General features: G+C 38.9%; 1 protein-coding gene across 8 annotated transcripts in view; it reads right to left on the bottom strand.

Moving 5' to 3' along the window:
- LOC137137369 (phospholipid-transporting ATPase ABCA1-like) overlaps nt 1-19,983 on the bottom strand; it is a 139,495-nt gene that overhangs the window by 107,460 nt on the left and 12,052 nt on the right. For all 8 annotated transcript variants that reach the window (XM_067523554.1, XM_067523553.1, XM_067523551.1 and 5 more), the window contains 6 exons: nt 17,962-18,089; nt 17,238-17,435; nt 14,434-14,520; nt 14,148-14,343; nt 5,574-5,713; nt 4,740-4,856 (listed from right to left, as the gene is read on the bottom strand). In XM_067523554.1, coding sequence (XP_067379655.1) covers nt 4,740-4,856; nt 5,574-5,713; nt 14,148-14,343; nt 14,434-14,520; nt 17,238-17,435; nt 17,962-18,089 — 866 coding nt within the window. The remainder of the gene's footprint in view (nt 1-4,739; nt 4,857-5,573; nt 5,714-14,147; nt 14,344-14,433; nt 14,521-17,237; nt 17,436-17,961; nt 18,090-19,983) is intronic.

The raw sequence follows: 19,983 nt of genomic DNA, 5'->3' as shown, positions 1-19,983 counted from the left end.
TTGTCTCTCATATACAAATAACTAACCCGCCATCTCATTTCCCCATCCAAGTGTCACCAACCTATACACCACATAGCCAAGTTGTACTAGTTTCGTCCTCAACTGTTTTATTTCAGTGTGTGCTTCCCCTTTCAGGAAGGTAACATAGCAAGTTTCGACCTCAATTATTTACCGGCAGCTCAAATGTAACTTAGTAATGTTCCTATGTGGCCAGATTAAACTAACTTCATTAACAATTCAGAGGCTAAAGTGAGTTCACCAACTAATATGAGTTTGCAGAATTAAGTGATTAACTGAAAACAATGAAAAAAAAAAGAACAAATGACTGCAGCAGCAGGTCTGTTTACAATGGTTACAAAACACAAGCAAATTTAAAAGCAAATGACTTAATTTAACATGCTGCTCCACTCACTCTGCTCCTCTGGTGCGTGATCTGACACTGCCTGTCAGTCAAAGCTGTCAATTATGCTGAAGACACTTGCTATTAAAAGCAAACTTTTCAGAACACTTTCCGCTTGGCTCACAACCCATCTGCTGACGTGGGGAGGGTAGGGTTTATGAACTAGACTGCAACTGTGGCATAGAGAAATTTCTCTTTTTTTTTAAGCTGGTCTTATCACATTATTAATATCCATATGTATATTTCAGTGCCTACCTTGGTCACTAATACAGCCCGTATTTATGAAATGCACTCTCCCAAAATACACAGCCCTTGTGTTCTTCATAAATACACACCAAACTCGAGGCCCATATGAAATTTCCACGGAGGCTGTCCATAATGAGACGAGCTTCAAAAAAACTTGTCCCTAATTTTGTCATGTCATCCATCTGTGTATAAAGTCTTTGTATTTTTCTGTTGAATATCCAGTTCGTTTCTAAATATTCACTATAGCTCTTACACTATAGTCTTACATTTGATATATTCTTTGCATTATTTCAGCACTTCTCAGCCGTGTTTTATGGTTATTACAAAGAAACTAACGTGTATTTCTGAAATGCTAGAAATCAATGGCTGTTAGTAACTGTGCAAGTATAATCACACGCTAAATGTATACTATATATATTTATATTTTGGACGAGAAGTAAATGGTTCTAAGCTCCAAACAAACAGCTTTTTCATAATTGCTCCCACAAGTTGGTTTCAGTACATTGCCCTTTAGTAGCTGCAACCATTTCACTCACTTACACCGAGTATTTGCATAGTTTCCTGCTGCTGTCAAATTAACACACAATAATATGACACAGTTTCAGTAATGGCAGTGTTACTACGTAAACCAAAATGAACGTAACAGTGATATTTACCTGCCATGTATACAGGCGACTACTGAAAAGGAACCTAAACCTGTTGAGATAATGATATTTAAGTGATCCATTCAACAATAGGTATATTTTTAGCAGAGTTCCTTTCAAAATCCAATCTCCATATCATATCTTAGTATAATTGGTCTGTATTCACACTTGAAAATGGACCACGTGGACTGACTTTTGGAGACGAAAGGGCGCCACGCGTCTGTTGAGAATTGGGCCTCTATGGCGTGAAAATCTGAGTTGAGATTCAGATGTGTTCTGGCCAGCGTGCTCAGTGGCATTTCAGTGTCAACACTTCTGATGATATTCTGGTTAACCTTAGGACAAAGTGTCAAATTAAGTAATGTCTATGCTGCATGTGACCTTTAAAAATCCCTACATCCATCTTGGTGGGTCTTACATTAAGACCCATCAAACATGTGTGTTTAAACTCTGCAAGTCATTCTGAAATAGTGGTCACGCTGGAAAACTGACTATTAAACTGGCTCAGTGTTTGATATCGTCATCTGGCCAAAGCTGAAATGTTCAGGAATCTGAGCCGTGTGTCAAGTTAAATTGTCATTAGAGGGTCTTCTAGTGAATGAATCAGAAGCATTTTGCCTTTAAAAAACAGAGGAAATCAGTGTCCCATGGCAAGTGTTCCGTCAGATCTCAATCCAATCAATATAACATTTTAATAATTAACAGTTAGTTACATGTAAAAAGTTACAGTATCAAAGTGCACACTTTAAGGTCTAAAGGGAGTTTTTTTATGTATGCATCCTTTTCTTAGCAAGAAATTTCTGAAATGCTTATAGTTTGCCCTTTGATGCAGTTACATAAACTAATTACTTCTCTATAGATTTTGTTGTCAGTAATGGCGTCTGTCATTGCTGCACTGCATTTAAGGAGCCCTCAGATGCAGGAAGACAACACCTAGCCATCACTTTTCAACATTCTAGGTAGCCATGGAACCAGTGTACAAATTATACTGTGTGTTTTCGGGGGGCTCATACTTGATGGGGGTGCTTAGTTTAATTACGGTACATTGGCCAAAGTGTAACTAAACTTACGTGTAAGTATTATTAGTGATGAAACTGCTACAAAAAAAGTCACTTAATCTTTGTTCATGTAAGACATCTTTGACTAGATTCATTAGATCCTGTTCGCACCAATCTGAAGAATGAGTGTGACAACCCACCTCCGACACTCATTACTGGTTTCTTTTAACCACTTCTTTTAACTACGTTCACAAACTTACTTGAACAACAGGTCTCTGTAACACAGACCTTCGTCTTGGCTGGTTTCAACAGTGTATATTAGGTAAAGGGTGAAATAATTAATATTAACAGTTATTACTTAGAAAGATGTTTAGGCCTGTTACTCTTCCAAACTAGACTAATTTGTTTCACATTTGTCATTTGTTATTGTGAGAAACAAAAAAAAAAAAATCACTTAATGTGATGAAATGAGAAACACAGCTGAACTGGCACTGTGGGGGTGATCTTTTGTTTGATCTGTGCTCAATAATTAGCACAAATAAGACATAAAAACAGTCCGTGAACATTGATAAATAACATACACCCTGAATAATCCTGTTACATTACTGACAGCAGATCAGTGAGATGTGTGTGTGGCTGCAGCATGTCACTACCAGCCATCACTGCTCACTGCTTACAGAGTAAAAATGGTATAGTCCACTATCGGGGTGTTTGATTGCATACAAGACACTTCTTCGGGGCACACGTGGGGGTTTTGATTTGGGTGGTCAACTCCCCCAACCACACTCCAGAATATGCAACATGAACGTTACTACAAAGCTAGCCTAATTTAGTTTGTTAGCAAATCAACCAAATTTATCTGCCTTTGTTTGGAAAACCATCTGCATCGCATGCAACATGACATTAGATCGTGGTTGCTTAGTGCATAATGGAAAAAGGCATATTATTGACCAATGTCGTTATTAAAACATGAGTCAGTTTGGCAGCAATCTAAAGAGTCTTGGGTGTCTTCAGTTGTATTTTTCACAAAGTAGCTGCTCCAGCAGCCTGGGATGTAGAATAACTCTGTCTCTGCTGATACTACATATGTTGTAACAACCAGTGTTGCCAAATCAACAGGGATTTATGGTTATAACTTCAACTTTGTTATGTTAATGTTCAGCTACTTTTGTTTCCTAAGCCATCTCAAAAACATGCTATAGTACTGTATGTCCTATACAGCTCTTACACCCTACATCTTACATCACAAAGGTGGATATGGTCACCATGGTAATTGGTCTATCAACTTAAAACGGGTCTGTGACCTTGAAGGACCTCTGAAGATGATAAATCTCCAAAGCCACCTGGTTTGTAGTGAGAGATGGGGAGAGAGAGAGAGAGAGAGAGAGAGAGAGAGAGAGAGAGAGAGAGAGAGAGAGAGAGAGAGAGAGAGAGAGAGAGAGAGAGAGAGAGGGCGGGAGTAAATGAAGACAAAGGGAGAATTGCCAGCCCATTTGTGTAAAGGTTAGGGCTAGGGTAATGAATACCATGGCTATATGGAGCTCCCAATGTTTGCTTCCCTCCAGCTGCCTATAAGCTCATTTGGAGTGACACTGGAGTAATGTTAGTGTCAAGGAAATATGGCATGAGGTAAAAAGAGAGAGAAGGGGAGAGGCACAGAGAGAGAAGTGGTGGCGAATGTCCCCTATTTCTATAGATAATCCTTTCTGCCTGGATGAAAATTATCCTGCACTTATCCATAATTACTTTCCATGGTTTCCATAACTAAGAGGAAGGAGCAACAACACATCACATACAAAAAAAAAAACACACCTGCAATATATGAGGCCCCCCTTTTTTTTTTTTACCAGACTGTTACTAAAAATTCCATGCATTTTCAAGATGTTCAATTTCATGTCTGTACACAATCAAAAGTTCTGCTTTCACACAGTGATGGTGGTTTTATGACTTGCCCAGCATGGAAAACGTGGTGACATAATAAAGGTGTACATGAGTTGATGTAATTTACAACTGAAAAGGGGGTTAGAAAATGTAACATAATTTGTTCTTAATTAAACTTGAGAAAGAGGTAATGCCTTTGGACGTGAATAGGTTTATACAGGATTGTAGGCAAGAAGCAGAGTCTTTATGCTCAGCTAATGGCCTCCTGGCTGTAGCTTCATACTGTATTTATGAAAATGGTACGAGGAAGTCATCTAATTCAGTCTACCTCTAAGCAATATATGGCATAAAGATGCCAAAATGCTGAATTTCTTTTTAAGTTTGAACTTAATCATATAGTGAAATCTGATTATTGTACATTTGTATAAGCATAAATAAGCATTTGTAAATATTGAAATAATAATAAAGTTGAACTATATTCTTTGAGCAGTCTAGAACACCAAAAGAAAACTTTAAAAATGCGATTCAGCTTATTGTTTAGTTTTATGTCTTGTTAGTGCAGAACCTCACCCGTATGGTATTCACTTGAGAACTGTTCTGAAAGAAATCCCAGACCCATGGCCCAAGTTCGTCCCACAAATCAGCAAGCTCTTTTAACTTAGCCAAGGCGTTGAACGTAGTATTTGCCTAAAACAAAAAGAAAAACAATACTTAACGACACATTCATCTCACCTTTCCCTGCCTGAAAGCATACCCCCCCTGAGCCTCTCCTGTGCACTCTGAGGCAATCCAGACATGAAAGTCCTCCGCATCTGCACATTTCAGCTAATCCCTAGAGGAAATAATCACATTGTAACACTGCCAACCCCCATGGTGACAAATGTAAATAGGGTTATTTACCCCTGAACACTGACTTGTAAACAATTTGACTATGTCTGGTGTGAAGAGGGCCTCCTGTGCCGGCACCGGGCCACTCGCTGTGAAGTCGGCAGATTTTGCTCCTGCTCATTTTGTATGCTCAATGCAAAATCCTCACCCCATGCCTGTTGTTTGTTTTGCATATGCGGTTATCAATGCTAATGTCTTGAAGAAATGTCATGGAAATACATTACATTCATTACATTTTAAGAATAGGTCCTCTCTAACTATTGTATTGTTTTTATTTTTGTCCCCGGGTGGTAATGTTGACCTACAGTGTTTAGTCCCCCTCTGGAAGTTCATTCCGATACATGTAATTGTTCAAATCCTGTGCATGCTGGATATATAAACACATACACAACATAGATGCAGCTTTCACCTAAAACTTAATTTACACTGATGTTAGCAAGATAATGAACCACTTCTCAAGTACATGGAAAAGTCAGAGTCCATTTAAATGGGTTGCGGTTTTCTATCTGAACTTACTTCCTTCACCATGAGGCGAGCAGCAGGTGTCTCAGGTGTGTAGAGGACTTTCCCAAGCAATAAAGGCTTGAAGGTGCTCCAAATGTTGCGCAGACCAGGTGTGCCCTCCAGGGTGTCAACAAGAGTCTGACAAAAAGAATCTACAGAAGAAAAGATAAAAGGGGAGAAGACAGGGAAAGTCAAGGCAAGACCTAGAAAATAACTTAATTTTGGAATCCTGTGTGTATACTGTACGTACTTTCATGGAGCAGAATGGAGGAAAAGAAATAATGCATTTGATCTGTACAAAACCATAGAATTTCAGCTCCCACGACAAAAACTTGATAAATATAGCAACATGAGCTGGAAATTAATTCAGTGGATACCTACTATAACAAATTAATCAACATTTTTCAAGTTTCTACTATTATACCCACAATAGAACTCAAATATAATTTTCTCAACCAAGAGTGAGAAAACATGAAAATATAAGTCCAATAAAACTATTAAAAAAATAGAACTGACTTTTTAAAATGTATCTTTATGAATAAAGCAGACATGTTTTTCAACAGACATGCTGTCAATTAATAACTGACAATATGTCATTACATTACCCTACAGGGCAGCTCATATAAACACTTTTAAACCATATAGACATTACTGAGGGATGAGTGACAGTATCACTTTCACTCAAATTTATTTATTGTGACTACTAGTTTTGTATACATAGTCTCAATTATGAATTCTTATTTTCCCATTTTACCACTTCATAATGGTTTGGACAAATGCCATCTACACTTCAGGCATGTTGTGTAATAAAAAACGAGAGTATTAGTGAGAATGAAAGGAAAGGTGTTCAAGACCAGCAGTGAGACCAGCGATGTTGTTCGGCTTAGACACAGTGGCACTGAAGAAAAGACAGGAGGCAGAGCTGGAGGTAGCAGCGCTTAAGATGTTGAGGTTCTTTTTGGGAGTGAGGAGGATGGACAGGATCAAGAATATATACATCAGAGGGACAGCTCATGTTAGATGTGTTGGAGATAAAGTCAGAGAGGCCCGATTGAGGTGGTTTGGACATATTCAGAGGAGAAACTGTGAATATATCGGTAGAAGGATGCTGAGGTTGGAGCTGCCAGGCAGGAGGTCTAGAGGAAAACCAAAGAGGAGATTTCTGGATGTAGAGAGAGAGAGGACATGAAGTTAGTTGGTGTGAGAGAAGAGGATGCAGAGGACAGAGTTAGATGGCGGAACACGATTCGCTGTGGTGACCCCTGAAAGGAAACAGCCGAAAGGAAAAGAATAAGCTACAGCCTGTTGGAACTTTGATAGGAGAAGTGCCTCCCAATTTAAGTTTATGATAGTTAAAAAAAAACTTAAACATAGTCATTCCAGGTCATTAAGTTTATGGTTTATGACATTTAATGGAATTCATATAATAGCGGTTTTAGACCGTGAGGAGCTAACATGTGAAATACATGTTTTGTAACATTCCTGACACTGCCACTCTTCACAAGCAAAACCCACATACACCACCAAAATAAACTATTTATATGTATATAAACTACAGACGAACATGAGGCCTTCAGTGCAGAGACGCATCCTGGTAGTGAAGGGAGAACAAACGCAGACACTAAGTGTTCTCCTTCGTTACAAGGAGGTCAGTGGATGGCTGCACTCAATACTTCCAATGCGGGCTCACTGGGGTCAGAAGAAGCCTTCCGTCCAGAGGCTGCTCCGCAGCTCTTCAACCCCGGCACAATTGGCCTGCGCTGATAAAAATGCTTGCTCCTCCACACAATCACACTGTGTGGCAATGTGTAATGGAGGGGAGTCTCAGACCTTCCTCTTTGTTGATATAAGCCAATACTGTGGTGTTCGCACACTACAAAGTACACAGAACACATGGTGACCCCATCAGACAAGGGAGGAAATGTTTCAGTGATGCAATGGTTCAGTGTGCACTAATCCAGAGGGGGGTTGGCCATTCTTTAGCCCATGGCACAACACCAGAAATGATTACCTATGAAGCTACGCTATAGTGTAAAAGCTTTCCTGTCCTACCAGGAGCTAGTCGGGGCCAACATGTAGTGGATGGGTTAAATAGTAAATATCATGGTTAATGTGACACAGGATGTGGCTAACATCCTGTTAGATTTGGGGGAAGTACTGGTACTTGTTTCTGTTAGCGGTTAAGCCTCCACCTGTAGATAGACTGGCGTGTGCCTGTTGTTTTATGTAACTATAAGTGCAGAGGCCGTGTATTGACCTGTTGGCAAAACAAAGTAAAGACGGAGAGTAGAACAGTTTCCCTAATATCCCCTCCTTCCTTCTTTCCTACTAAATCAGCTACAGGTCATGCGGTACCAGAGGGCTTCCCAACTATGGTTTGGAGGCGTGTCCTGGAGCAGAGAATGTCATCACTCAGTTGGGCTGTAATGGTATTTCTACTCTCCAGTCAGCGGCTCAAACTACTGTTTCAGACGGGCAAGTGTGCAGAAAAAAGCCCCGAGTAAACAAGTTAGCGCCGGTTTCATTGGACAGGTAAGCCAGTATCTGAAGCGACAGCAGACTCATGAAATATTGTATGGAACTTGTGCTTGTTGCAAGAAGTTGTTTTTGAATGAGCCTAGGGTCAAACCCTTTTCAAAGGTGAGGAGGTCTACTCTCCTTGACAAGAAGTTAGCTGCATAGAAATTCTTTTGGACAGAAATAATCTTATCCTTCTTCTTATATGTTGCTGTTGATAAGAAAGTCTACAGTCCAACAGTCTGTTATAGGGCTTTTTTCTGGGGAATGTTCCAGCTAAGTTAATACAGTAAAAAGCTTTCATGAAGTAGATATAAGGCGAGTTCCTGGTATTTTATTATGCATCAGTGACCAGATGGATGCAAAGTAATTGTATTAAAAAAGTAAAAACACATAGGCAGAGGGGGAAAAACAGTCGAGACCTGAGTAAATGAGGAAAAGCTTCTACGGAGCAGAGGAAAAAAGTCAATATGCTCAGTAGTGGTACAATCATTACTAATTTAACTTGCCTACCAACGCACATACTGGTTGGTAGGGTGCTGAACAGGTTACGTGAGGATCTGCACTGCAAGGAGGGGAACCTGGATTAGGTAGGCAGCATGTGTTTGGATTGTGCCTCCAATGTTTTGACTGCAAATATGTGATTCTTGTAGTGTGGTACTTCAGACGATTAATTTAGGGAGTTGTCTACCAGTCAATATGACCGTATGCCTTTTTGATTTGTTGCTATCCGTCCCTTTATTTCAGAAATCAGTCATCACATCAGTGCTTATTCTCTTGCATAAACCACAACAAGGCCTCCTCTCCTTCTCATCTCACCAGGGCAACATTTCCTCCATCAGGGAGACTTTAGTGGTCATTTTCAGTGCAATTAAATGTTAGCCTTCCTGCCTACTGGCCATCTTTCCCAGATGCTCCTGGGATGTCAGTGTGCAGACAGCTAATGGACACCCTTTAATATGAGTCTGGCCAGCTGTTCCCTCCATAGACTGCACAGATGTCGCTTTCTGTAATCATAAAACCTGAAAGACAGAAAATGTGTGAGACACACACATGCACAAGCTCTCTGCCCAATCAGTCTGTAAGTTAAAAATGTCCAAATCCAAACATTTGTTATTATGCAGATTATTAGGTCAATAGCTGACTGATCATGCCAGCGATGCAGAGCATGAGAGGGACACAGAAATGGCTCCCAGTCTGGAGATCTAGTCCCATGATAGTTTAACAGGACCAATCTAAGAGCTCACAAAATAATTTAAGGATTAATAAAGAAACAGGTATACTTTCTGTGTATTACGTATAGTGTACCTCCATGACTTATGTGACTTTCTACATTAAAAGATGCCGCAAACAATTCACTGGTTGTGTATTACATGCAGTACAACTTAAAACTGTCTATGTTTAACTATTGCTGCACACGAACGTTTTACACACATTGAGACACAATTAAGAAACATGCAATTATCCATACTCCTGTATGGTTCCATTTTCAGCTTTCTCCAACTTGTGTCTCCTGCACAGTCAGGCATTTTAAATATGAGAGTTATGTTGATGCACACAGATCTATACTAACATGCTCAGACAAAAAATAAGTTCCACTCAACCATTGGTATAGATGACAGGGACAAATGCATAGCACTCCAATACTAGCTATCTTTGTATTGTGGAAAAGATTTATCCATTTTTGATATTTTGTTTGCTAAAGACAGCATCAGATTACAGAGGTTGCACATTTTACACGCTGTGACTTGTGTCTCTCTTTTTTTGACAACAGATCTTTATTACAGAACGACAGCAAGAGAGAACAAGAAATCTGTTCTTTACACCAGATTTAGCCACAGTCAAACAATTGCTTGGAGCCTACAGTCAGCCCCAAAACTTACCTGGCAAACGTAATCAATTTAAGCTGCGCCCTGGAGATTGGCTCAACTCAGCACCACAGTGAGACAGCGCTGACAAAACACTACAAATGCTGATGCTATACACGCACGTAGTCTTGCACATTCAAAACCACACCAAAAAAAAAAAGATATTACTCACATTTCATTTCAGAGACACACACACATCCGATATGTACACTGAATATGACACGCCAGTTTTCGGTGAACGAGCATCTGTCATACAAACAGGACAAATCAAGTGCTGTCATTTAAACAAAGTCAAATAAGGTTCAATAATGCCAATGAGGTCATTTCCTTACCAGATGCAGTGGGAGGCATCCTTTATATTCAGTAGTATAATACAAGCGATAGAGCAAAAACTACAGTAATAGACATGTGCTACGGCTTTGAGGGGTCCAGTATATATTAAAAGGGATGGGCTTTAAACTAGAAATAAAGGGCACCAATTAGTATTTATTCAAGAAACACTCTGTCGTTGGGCCAATAGTGAGGCTGAGAGCATGAGCCTCAAGATAATCAGAAAGCAATCAGAGTGATTCACATCAATCAAAAGGTGTGAGATTATATTGATAGATCAACATGAGTGATTCATCTGGGAAGCTGTTTATTGTAAGTTCAAAATATTCAATATGAACTCTTTGCTGCTTCTAAAGCTAAAAATGTATCCTTGATCAATCCTTGATTGTTTAAGTGCTATATAAATAAAAGATTACATTACATTACGAATTGGCCAACCTCCTCCTGTTTCAGAAGAGTCCATAATGGGCCAAAATTTTAAAACATCTTATACAACAAAAGGGGCAAAAACAGACTTTAATAACAGGCTGAAATGCATTTGGAAAATATGTTTTAACACAATTCTGCACCAAATGTATAAATTTAAGTGTATGACACTGCAGAACCATATAATTACTTCTTATTCATGCTGATCTACAGGGCAATTTATCAAAATGGTAACTACTAACAATTACTGTTTACTGTCATAGAAGAAGCGTTACCACCCCAACTATTCTGTATAATGACTCAGAAGTTTTCCTTTGCTGTCAGCGATTAATTGGGAAGGGAATATTACCGAGCCGTTAAGAAAACATCAGTGCTGGCCTTTATTGTAGCTATTTCCCCATTCCTTTGAGTGTACTTTTACACTTACAAAGGAGTTGTAATTGCCCATTACACAGACACATTGCATATTCCAAATAACTGTACATAGACAATAAATGCCCTGGCAAATCCAAATCAGCAATTAGCATGCTAACAGAGATGTTAGTGCTTACTTTGTATGGACGGTACAATGTCTTTGCTAATTTGTGCTGGCACTAGCATGCAATTCCATTTTACAGTACAACTTGACTCCCTGGGAATAGGTTTCTTATTAAAATCTCGTTTTGTGCAGTTTCCTCCTAAGAATAGGCTTTTAATGAAACAGGAATGCATGGTCTCTAATGAACCCGAGGCTGCAAGAAGTTACACTGAAGATCGAATTCTCAGGGGTTTTATGGAACAAACATATTAAGCGATTTTCAAAGCTGCCCCGACCATCGCCTGTAATTGTTCAGTTGCTTTAATTTACCTTTATCTTTCAATTATTGATATTTTTCTTTGTACACCATTATTGGGAAAGATGTATATGCACATCTTTTTAAATTTCTTTCTAAAAAGGTATTATAACTAAGTAAAGGTACACTAAACTAGTATTGCATATTGTGGACTACACAAAATAATTTTATACATAACATTTATAGAATTTATACTATATACATTAAGACATGTTAATGCCTTTGTAAACCTGTATTATTTCTGTCAATAGGATAAAGTGGGCTCTGAGAAAATACAGTACCATCAAGGAGATCAGTGTTCAACATAACTTATTAATCCTCAATATTAAAAACAATCAAAACCCTGTGTGGAAAAATGCTCATCCTTTAAATTTGTAAGTTTGTTATTCTTTGGGGATCCAACCATACATCAGAGTCATACACATGGTCATGCCAGGTCTTGTTTTAAAAAATCACGTGGATTACAATCTTTAATCCTCATTGTCTATGGGCCCTGATTCAAATATGTTATATTAACTGTTAAAGAGAAAAACAAACCAAAAAAAAGCCCAAAGCCCACAAACACTGCACTGTATGCACCAAACAAATGTATTTTTTTTAAATTGTCAAACTATTTTGTCAATGCCTGACAAAGAGCTCAGATAGTTCAAAATGTTTCTTTAGTTATTTCAATTTTCCGCGAGCTTACTATACTGTATAGTGAAGTGTGTGGATCCTTTGTCAGTATTTTTGCCACTGGCATGTCCTTTCACAATTACTTTCAAAGTACACATCACAGTTTGTACAAACCTGACCTGAATGGCTGCTTAGAAGGATTTGCCACATAACACCAGGATAAAGAAAAACAGTTCCATTTCAATCAATACTGGACCAAGATCACATTAACTTTAATCATTTGTAAAGCATCATACAGTAGTTTGGTGGTGCCTCACCCTGTCAGTACTACCTCAGGCCCTGACCATTAGCCATTAGGGCCTTTTCTTTTCACAAGCTACAAATAGAAAATGGCCAGTATGTATATAGCACTTTTGTACCTTCTTGGTAGCCAAAGTTCTTTACTGTTGCTTCTCCTTCACCCATTCGCATAGTAATGGAAGCAGCTACTATGGCCCCTAACTACTAAAAGCAATCTAGGGCTCTGTGCCTTGCCCAAGGACACTTAAACAAAAGAAGGAAGCAGTAAACCTGGGATTGGTGAAAACCACACAGCCTCCCCTACACTGTGACACCTTCAGACTGTATAGAGGTGACCTCTCAGTTTGAGGTGTTGATTTATAGCATCTTTTCCAATCTGTATGTACAGAGTAAATATAAAGTTGTCAACCCACTACACAGCTCTATGCTTAAAAACAGATTACTGCAGACATACCTAGAAAGCGGAGTCATTACTGGATTAGTTCAAAGGGTATTATATTCACCTGACTCTTTCATTGACAAATGCATGTAGGCTCTATCCTTCTATTTTTATTCATCACATCCTAAAAGCCACGAGAAGGCTTCTTCACCTTCAGTACAATCATAGTGAATGCGAGAGGTGAGGTCCAGATTTTCAAAGTACTGTGAATATACCACAGTGTGTGGCTACCTGCACTAAATCTTTCATAACCAGCGCCAGGCTGCTGCAAAACAATCTGTCGTTGGCTATAGCTGTGGCAGGTATTCTGTACTATGTTAAGATGTTTATTTTCTAAAGATAATCAGAATTATGGAGGACAATGACATCCTAAGGATACACTGGACCAATCTATGTAGAGCGAGAACCAGACAGTATAATGTGAGAATCAAAACTGTACTTACACTAGGGATTGTAACTTTCTTTTTCAATAGTTTTTATGTTTTATGGCAGCTTCAACTTCTTCAGTGAGCCCCAGCTTCTCATTTAACCACCTGAGGGCAAACTGGTCAGGGTTCAGTAAATCAATATAGCACTGGAGAATCTGAATACAAATGCTGGCAATATGGCTGCCATAGTTTCTATTCTAAATTATATCAAATCCTACTTTAGAACTCCAAAAAGTGTTTTAGTAACACCATCTGTCCTCTGTGGGAAGTCTGGGTTGCCATATGCTCATATTTAGGATGTCATATTTTTGTGCCTTGTGCCGCTGCACCACCCAGACAACATCATCAGTTTTCGGTTGGGGTAAGTTGCTCTGGACTTTCCTCTCCATTAACAAAACACCATTATGTCAAGGTTGGGAGTGCACAGCTTTTAAATGGAATGAGAGTAGCTGATTTGATTGGCTGCAATTGATGCCAACCCCTAACGCAGCTGACGATTATCCATTCCTACTCAGAGCCCGTTTCCAAGTGTTGCGCAGGTGCCAACTGTGCCACAGGTACCCGTTGCTGGATGTGCACAAGCACTGACATCATGTACAGAACTATAACACATTTGATGCCATACGGGATTTATGCTTCTGGCTTCAAATTTACCAGGAATGTTAAGAGATGTGTGCAGCATGCATTATGTAACTGTGGTTTCTGAAAAAAGTAGATGGCTTTGTCCATCTCCTGTAAGTATTTACAGTGCTATTAATCTGAAATGTAGAATGCATAAGACAAGTTTTGTGTACCAGTTTTGCTTTAAAAGAGTTTGCTGAAGCACTTACCAGAACTGTTGCCCGTAATGGAGATTGACTTGTTGTTAGCCACCTGTCTAGGAGAGCCTATGCTGAGGGTCATTTTGGTGGAATTGAAGTCAGGCTGCCTTCCACACAGCAGCATATTGATACTGCCAATCATGTCTTCTTGGAAATCCAATGAACTAGCAGCCTTAAAGATCATAAGGTTCTGCAACCTGGACAACTGGATTTAAGACGGTAAAAGGAGTTTTAAACAGAACAACGATATCATCAGAGTATAAATGATATTAAAGGACAGACTAGTAAAACGAACCTCCTGAATAACTGGTGTTGCGTGGCTAGTGGTTTTTCCCAGTAGTGCCACTGTGTCTGCTGTATTAAGATCCAAAGGTGAAGGTACCTAACAAAGGGTATAAACATGTTAAACTGGTAAACACGAACTGGTTTACAATATAACAGTTACAAAACGTAACAAAGAAATGTTGCTTGCATAGATGTTTGCCATCTTTTCAAGTATAGAACTGCACTGAAAGTTCTATAGAAAAGTAATATAAATATATAAAATATATTTTTCTGTATTGCCAGTTGCTACAGTTACAGCTCCAATTTGATATGATTTTAAAGTCACTGGTCCTTGACTAAAAACACTGGTTTTAGATCAGCATGTCCAATCAAAATACTATTTGTGGCAATACCAAGACCAATTTGTGTATATTGATCTGTAAATTGTCTCCCAACATCATCATCCCTGGTACTGGGTAATGAGATGACAAGTGTTACTGTGTGTTACGGTGACATTCTTAAGGTACACCGAATGAGTCCAATTAGAAGAACTAAATGGCGTGCCCTTTCAAACACTGTCATTTTCATCCGTCAAGTGTCAAACACAGGCCGTATTATGCCTTCAGCATACAGAATGAAGCTTGTGTGCAGGACAATGGTCCAGAAAACATAGGAGACCACAAGGCTTAAGGAGGTACGTAGAGAGGTAAGTGGAGTGGGAAAAATAAAACTCCGTTCACAAATAGAAGCCGATTCAAGCAGAGCTTGGACAATAGCATGGCCGATCAATAGGAGGAGAGATTTCAGCATTGTCACATTAGAAGGCAGATAAAGTGAGCCCTGGCACTAAACAGGTTTTCACACTCATTTGTTAAACTCAATTTCCAGACCGCTTTGTTATTGAAGGCTCAGATGGTTGTGTGTTTCTTTTGACAGTCAGGTAAGCTGATTCAAAAAATAATTCTATGCAAGTGATGTACCCAAATACCTGTTTTGAATTACACAAAAAGATTTGTTGAACTAATAAACAGCGAAGGAAATTACACTATCGGTGACGCACTAAAAAGACAGACTTTGACATTTGAGTGACTCTTGTTCGGTGCCACATACTGTGAAATGTTTTTTGTTTAACCATCTTTCATGTCTATTGTGTTCCGAAATGATTTCCAGAAACCCAGACACAAAGTGGTGAAACCAATGTCTAAATCACCATCTGCCACTGCCTCTGTGATAAACCCTGACTCCTTCCCTTGTCCTTTTCTTTATGTTGTGGTTGTTATCACAGTCATTCAGCAACGTCAAGCTTTAAGTACGAAGACTTGATGTTCTTTTCCATCCATTTGCTTGAGGCACTGAAGAGCTTTTCCACCATATCTTGTCTGAGCTTTCTTTTCTTTTTTTTTTTTTTTCTGTGTCTGAAAATGCCTGTGGGCTTAAATTGTTCAAATGCTCTCTCCTACAAACTTCCTGCCTTATCATTTATTTATTGGATTTGCTGTCCCATATATTTTCTCTCAGAGATAAACCCGAAGAAATGCAGGCTTTCATCATCCCAAAGGAAACAGAGATTTAAAATAATTCAAGAAAACATTGGTTTTAATAAATAATTCCCACCTGATTGCACGCACTCTAGTACAGTAAGCAGACGCACACATGATGGTGACAATTTTGAAAGCTTTGACCCTCTGGGGGAAGAAAAAGGATTTCTCCCTCAAAATGTAAGAAATATAACTATATTAGGACAATGGTGCAACAATCCAATTTAAAACGTGTCATATCATTGCTAGTGCAAGTTTTAGCTTTAACAGATCTTTTTACGTTACAGAGCCAGACAAGCATATGACATTTACCTTTTAAATTGGTTACTCCATTGGCTGGCAAAGAAAATCATCTCTTCATTCAATTTACTGCAAGCCATGCAAAAATTATAGTTGAACCAACAATGTCTCAGCAATACTTAAGCTCTGGAGAGTGTTTCATCTTACAGTATATAATTGATAAAATTGCCAAGCTGAAAATTACTTGCTGCTATGTTTTCTTTGGGTCATTCCCATCACAATTTCTGCATAACAATTGCCTCAATGAGGAAAGCTCAGGAGGAAAACCAGAAATACCAGAAGCACCTACACCTTAGCTCACACACTCTCAGCCACCGTAAGTGGCAATGACTGGATGGCAGAACCTTGTGGCTCATAATGATCAGCTACTGTATGTACTGTACTGAGAAGACGTGTTAGATTAAAAAACAACCTGTATCAGCAAAGAATGAGTAACAATGTAAAGGTACACAAAGTACACAAGAATATCACAAGGAATCGTGTAGTAACTGTTTTTAAATGTAGTAACAGTTTTCGTGGACTGCTTCTATAGCAAATTTACAAACAAATGGAAATTAAAATCCCTTAACACAAACTCAGCATACGTTGTGTATATTCAGAATAGTTAGCATACAGAAAGTACTTTGCTTAAATATCAATCAAATACTTCAAGCTACATGTATTTGTGCTGTACTGGTTTAAAGGACAACGCAAACACTGCTTTCTTCATCATTTAAACAGCTTGTAAATGATATAATTAGTGCAGACACTGTGCTAGATGTGGTTTACATTTCTAAGCGTGATTCAATTTGAACTAGGAATTATTCCATGTATCCCCATCGGGCCAATTATAGAAAACAGTTTTCAAACCAAAATCCATTTAATTTCTAGTTATTGTCACAATTAGGCCAACTGCATCAACTGTTAGGACACCAAAAGTGCTTTAGATATTATCAGACCCACATTAGACATGTTGTGACATTTGCTCATTGTGAGAGAAAGGGCTAGAAAAGCTCACCTCAAAAAGAACTTTCCTCGCATCCAGGTTTTGCAGGAGTGCTTGCTGGGCGTTAATCAGCTGCTGGGGAGTGAGGGAGCAGCTGACATTTTGAAAAGCCTCTTTTTCAGCCTGGCTGCTAAATTGGACATACCCATCCAGACCTGTCCCCTCACATAGGATCCTCCTCAGGTTGTCTGGCCTCGGGATGCCATTCATCTGAAAAAATAAACACCAACTTTGGTAGAAGTTGACAAAAAACATACTTTGCATCTGACCATATTTTATTTATTCGTGTGTTGTATCCTTTGGGATGTGGTCCAAGCAGATAGTGTGTTAGTCTGCTTAAAAATACGAAAGAAATAAAATTAAGTTTTTAAGAGTTGCGTGTTGATCAAGATACTATACACACTCATAAAAATAGTAAAAAGTTTACACCGTATACAAGCCGGACAGGATGCGGGGGAGAGAGGCTTATGAACAATACTGGGAACTTTCCGCTTTTCTCTCTTTATAATAATTCCTCCACAATTAGCTGTAAGTGGCAAACTGCTTATAATACTGGTATTGGTATATAGAGTATAAGGGTGTAAATTAGGGAGCATAACATTCATCACTGCTATTACTGATATAAGGTAATTTCATTCCAAATTACCCAATAGAGACATCTTTGGATGGCTTTTTGTCAAACAAATGCTATTGGTTTGGATTTTTACTGGTGGTATGGTTAAGAAATAATACTCACTGGATTGATGTAAACCTTAGCATTCATGAGGCTTTGGACGACTGCCGGTGACAATGTCAAATTCTCTTTCAGATGCGTGGTGAAGGTTTCGTTGTCTCTAAGAATGTTCCTTAAGGTCACCGGTTGAGCTTAAAGAGAGAGATGGTGAATTATTTAGCAGAACTGCAACTAAAGCAAGAAATTCAAGCATCAGTATATTTAATGTACTGCAGACACGGTGTTGTTTGTGATGTGATGCTGACAAGACACATGTCATGCTAAAAGGGAAATTACTTCCCTCGTTTTTAACTAGTCTCATTTTCTGCATGGCTTTGGTCACATATCTTCCCTACTCGCCATCTGCACTGCAGATATTTTGCAGCCAACCCTGCAGCCTTTCTGTGCCTTTCCTCTCTTTGTTTCCACACTACTACACACAATCTGGGGTGCATGCACAAACATGTGTGAGACTTGTGTCATTGGCTCTAAAGGATATCTACACCCATCATGGAAGATAGCCTATCATGAAGGTAAGAGGACAAGAGTCCTTTTAGTCCAGTGGAAGTTTGGGTTAAAAACGTCACATAGTATTTTAGACAAAGTTAGTGCTAAAGTTTCTCCTCTAAATCACTGCAGTACACCTGTTGAGTATATTGTTATTCCAACAAGGAAGGGTCAGATCAATCAAAATAAGGCCTAAAATAAAAAGAAGAATCACTGTACGCTTCATCTATGCAAGTTGCTGAACAAATGGAACATCAAGAATGCACAATTCTTGATAACATGCTGATTTGGTTTTGTTACACACGTTGTTTTGAGTGGAATTACGGACTGATGAATATGAGATAAAATTATGCTTTCTAGATGACTGTTCCAATTAAATCCTTCACTGGTGCAAGTAGGAGCTGAACACTTGAGATGCATGAGTGTGTGAAAGAAGACAATTTGTTGCTTAACATGTCCCAGATTGTTAACCAGACAGTTTCTCCTGATTAGCTGCACACAGTGAGAATTTTTAAGAGCCAGCTTCAAAACCAACCAACTGTTCACTGTACAACCCCCCAACACACACACACACACACACAGGCTCAACATAGCAGGGATCTCCATACAGTACATTCACACCCCTCACACTGTATTTATTCAACATATCATTATCTCAGCAACACATGTTGTTGAGATGATAAAGGGGTTGCATCATTTAATTGGATTACCCTGTTCGCCAGTGTAATACATGCAAGTTAGTCAATTATCAGAATGTGGGGCAGAAGTGACACAGTGGGTGATTTGAGTTCTAGTTAAGATATGTGTTTTACAACAATGATTCAATGTCATCTTGAAATAATTGTTCTGTTTGATACTGTGCTCACTATAACCCTTGATTCCTGCTAAACACATATTATTATGCCACTCATGCCTGCAGGAGCATCATGTCAGAGGGACAGGGCTAGATAATAGGGAAGTAGAACATGCTCGGGGCTCCTTTTGAACACTATTGCCTTTCTGATTGAAGTGACCACCTGAGTCTTTTAATAAACCCTTGGTAAAAACAAAAAAGGACAACACAATCACCTCTGCCACCCAAGTCTTTTGATAGTACTCCATCCTTATTCTTGTTAATGACCTTTTGTGCTCTCACCTCAGACAGTGAAACCTATTAATTATGCCCAGGCTTAGATCTTTGATGGATTTAATCTTGTATATTACGAGCCAGCGACCCCAAAATGCAAATGTCCCACAAGCCATTTGTTGAACAGCATCCACCCCCCCCACCCTCTTGCCTTTTTGCAAATTAGGTGCAGTATGAAAATCTGAATATCATCAGGGTAAATGAGCCTAATGCAAAGCAGCAACTTATCAAGACAAATGATCTGTCAGTCTGCACGGCAAATAGCATCATAAATAATCATGCAACATTGTTTTTGAGGGATAAAGGGGAATAACAAATCCTCCAACTTGTCATCCACATGAAGGGGGATATTTTCCTTGATGGAGAGTACTTAAGAAATAGCAAGTGATTGTTGTTGAGACTGAGTATATATG

The sequence above is a fragment of the Channa argus genome, chromosome 12, assembly GCF_033026475.1.
Source record: "Channa argus isolate prfri chromosome 12, Channa argus male v1.0, whole genome shotgun sequence".
Classification (NCBI taxonomy): domain Eukaryota; kingdom Metazoa; phylum Chordata; class Actinopteri; order Anabantiformes; family Channidae; genus Channa; species Channa argus.
The sequence above is the reverse complement of the archived record's forward strand: the minus strand, read 5'-3'. Positions and strand labels throughout refer to the sequence as shown.